We start from the raw sequence: 3239 nt of genomic DNA on the forward strand, positions 1-3239 counted from the left end.
TGCTGCAGGCAGGTGTCCCTCCGGCCCGGCCGTCGTGCGGCTTTCACGCACGCTGCAGTTTCTGCGAGCGACACGCCGTTTGGACCTTTCCCCGGCTACAAAACACACACCCCGCTGACTCCACTCGGTGGTGGGCGGCGCCGTGGCCCATAGTTATTGGTGCTTTTCCGGCGACGCGACTACGCTCTCCTAACTGGATAGAACTATACCCACTGTCCGGTACCTTGAGGTACCTCGAGCATAGCAGCGTCTGAGTCACACGCTGGCCGGGATCAGCCGCCATTATACGACGCGCTGCTCTGCGCCGCCGCCGCCGCTCCGGTGTGTCGTGGTCGCGAGTGCGTACGACCTTGTACCCGCGCCCGACCTTGAGCTGGGAAGGCTTATTCGCGCAAAGAATCGAATCCGGGAAGAGGATGCGAAAACGAGTGTCGAACAGGCGAGTCTCCAGCCGCCAGGTTGGGGGGGCGCCACGCGCGATTGTGATTACCGCGCCGCGCAAAGTCGTTAACTTGATGTACCTCGCCGGCGGGTGTTTCTGAAATTGGTTCGGCGCCACCAAATGGAGCTTATACTGAGTGGGAGTGTCCAGGCTTTCAAAACCGGAAGTTAAAAGAAACTAAACTCATTTCAATAGATTTCTGTCCCCAGTTTCGACAAATTTTGGACGTACCCATCGATTTTGACGTGTATAATTCGACCTCACTTTCCGACTGGGTATCATCACGGAGTAAACGTCTACTCCGTATGGTTATACATACCATCATGGTGGTTTGGCCCGATTCTAACCTCTCAAATGTGGATCTGAGGCAGCCTCAATAAGAGCTGGCGTCTCCGTCGCACCGCCCTGCGGCCAACATTGCAAAAAGAGAGAAAGAAGTGCGAGGTCGTTCACCCACAAACGGCGTCGTCAGCAAAATGAGAGTGGCCGCGCGGCGCCGGTCCGACTTGTGTTGGGTGGACAGATTCTACAACAGACGTAAGGTGGGGGTGTATGGATCCAGGTCAAGATAGTGAATGGCAGAGATGTTGATTCCTAAAGTTTACATCTAATCCAATAAGACAGAGATCACAAAATAATACTTGTAACAAAAATAGGGAACAAGAGGTCGTCTTTAGCTAAGAACAAATGCCGTTTTACATTTGTCCCCGGCCGATCCTCCTGTTTGTCTTCTTCAGAAGTTTGAGATTCTCCATACAGTGAACCGCAGAACAATGAATGAAATAAGAAACATCCGAAGATATATACACAGTACAGCGCTGATATCTAGCAGATATGTTGTACTTCACAATCAGGTACGCTCTCGTGTCGGCAGCCTGCTCTGTCATTCATCGTATCACTGAATGAATGGGTCCCAAAGCAGGCGCGAAACAAGATAGTCATCAGTCTTATTTGCTTCACTTGGGCCACAGGTCACTACAGACTTCAGGTCACTACAGGCCTTTCAGTTTAACGGGCGGTTTATCCCGCTCTTGAGTTCAGAGTTGCGTCACGAAAGGTTTGACGTCGCAGAGGACGACGTCCGACTGCGAGACGATCACGGACGACGGCGACGCCGCCGACACCACCGTGCCGACGCCACCCTGCAGCTCCGGGTCGCCGTACACCTCGCGGCAGATCATGTCCTGGATCCGGGCCCGGATCTGCAGCTTGCGGACCGGCTCCAGCTTGCGGACGTGCGGCAGCAGGCTCAAGAAGAAGTGGTAGTCCTCGTCGTCCGCGAGGAGGTCGTCCGTGGCGGCGCGCTTCAGCCCGCGAGCACCTGCAAACGAACGAACGAATGAATGAGTGAACGAATGAATAAACGAATGAACGAGCGAACGAGCGAATGAATGGATGGAAGAATGAGTGAGTGAGTGAGTGAGTGAATGAATGAATGAATGAATGAATGAATGAATGAATGAATGAATGAATGAATGAATGAATGAATGAACCTTGATTAAAGACCACATTATAACTGGTTTTTGTAACTTCTGTTTGTACATCACATTTTTGCACACATTTTTGTGTTGATTCGTAAACTTATGTGCATTCATTTGTAAGTACGAAACCGTTTCGCGCACAAATTTGTCCGAAACGAAACGTGGGTTTAACTAAAACAAACACATTTGCGTGTACGTATATACTGCGACGGACTTTCGCAAACTTCAACCATAGATCTCACATGAAATATAACAACTCATATTTTCCCAAAACTAAATGATTGACAATCACTTTGCAGCCTGTCAATTTCGCTCCTGAACATTATCCCAGCATTATTATCCCACCAAACTCACCGAGCTCCCGCAGCGTGTCGCAGGCCACGATGGGCTCCAGGTCGGCGCGGTCGAGCAGGTCCTCGGCCGTGTCCTCGTCGCCGTCGTCCTTGGGCACCCAGTTGCCGCCCACGTTCACGTAGTGGTAGCCGTTGGGCTGCATCGCGTCGTTCTTGCGCGCCTTCATCTGCCCCTTGAGGAAGGAGTAGAGCGGCTTGAAGAACACCCACTGCGGGAACTCGTCCTCGGGCAGGTCGCCGTCGAAGCCGTTGGGGTACTTGCGCAGCTCCTTGCGGAACGTGTCGCGGAGTCCCTTCCACTTCTTCCGGATCTCGTCGGCTGCGGAAGCATGGAGAAACAGAATCGTTATAGTCTGAGGCCGAATAAAGTGGTTTGTTGAAGTTGGATGAAGTTCTAGCTGCAGCAGCAGGGACACTCACGCACGGCGTTGAACACCCTCGCCACTTCCTCCCACAGCACGTCGAGGACCTCCCGGTTGTGGCGGTGCTGGTTGCTCTGGTCCCAGAGCGCGGGCCGCTTCTGCACCTCCTCGATGAGCAGGGAGATGTCCATGGGCTTGGGGTTGGCGGCCTCCATGGCGGCGGCGGGCGGCACGGTAGGGGACGCCGCCGGCGGGCAGGTGGGCTCCTCGAGGTCCACGACGCTCGGCGACGCTCCGGCCTCAAGCGCGGCGAAGCGCGGCGACACGCGGCGAGCCACGGCGGCGAGGACGGCGTCGGCACGCTCGCAGAGAGCACGCCACGGCACGGCCGAAGCACAACTGAAGGCAGGCTTCGGCTCGCCTCGCTTCGCGCCGCTTCGCTTCGCCTCGGGTTGGTTCGCCTCGCCTCGGCCCCCCTCTCCCATGCCTCCACCCCGCCCGGCCACGCCTCGCCTCGCTCCGCCGCGCTGCGCTCTGCGCCGCGCCCCGCCCGAGCTCGGCGTCGGGCACCGCCCCGCCACGCCCCGCCACGCCCCGCCTC

At 56.1% G+C, this 3239-nt stretch overlaps 1 protein-coding gene across 1 annotated transcript; it reads right to left on the reverse strand.

Moving 5' to 3' along the window:
- Positions 1-1029: 1029 nt before the first annotated feature.
- Positions 1030-3058, reverse strand: LOC113208283 (uncharacterized). The gene is made up of 3 exons (XM_026425227.2): positions 2697-3058; positions 2278-2595; positions 1030-1763 (listed from the first exon to the last, which is right to left on the reverse strand). The coding sequence occupies exons 1-3, from the start codon at positions 2851-2853 to the stop codon at positions 1480-1482; spliced, it is 759 nt and encodes a 252-aa protein (XP_026281012.1). The 5' UTR covers positions 2854-3058; the 3' UTR covers positions 1030-1479.
- Between the last annotated feature and the right edge of the window lie 181 nt (positions 3059-3239).

Source organism: Frankliniella occidentalis, unplaced genomic scaffold, assembly GCF_000697945.3.
Source record: "Frankliniella occidentalis isolate FOCC.00 unplaced genomic scaffold, Focc_3.1 Scaffold159, whole genome shotgun sequence".
Taxonomy (NCBI): Eukaryota; Metazoa; Arthropoda; class Insecta; order Thysanoptera; family Thripidae; genus Frankliniella; species Frankliniella occidentalis.

Coding starts and splice junctions, on each gene's coding strand:
- LOC113208283 (XM_026425227.2), bottom strand. CDS start 2,853: ATGGAGGCCGCCAACCCCAAGCCCATGGACATCTCCCTGCTCATCGAG. Junction 2,596..2,696: donor GAGGGTGTTCAACGCCGTGC/GTGAGTGTCCCT, acceptor ATGCTTCCGCAG/CCGACGAGATCCGGAAGAAG. Junction 1,764..2,277: donor CGACACGCTGCGGGAGCTCG/GTGAGTTTGGTG, acceptor GTTCGTTTGCAG/GTGCTCGCGGGCTGAAGCGC.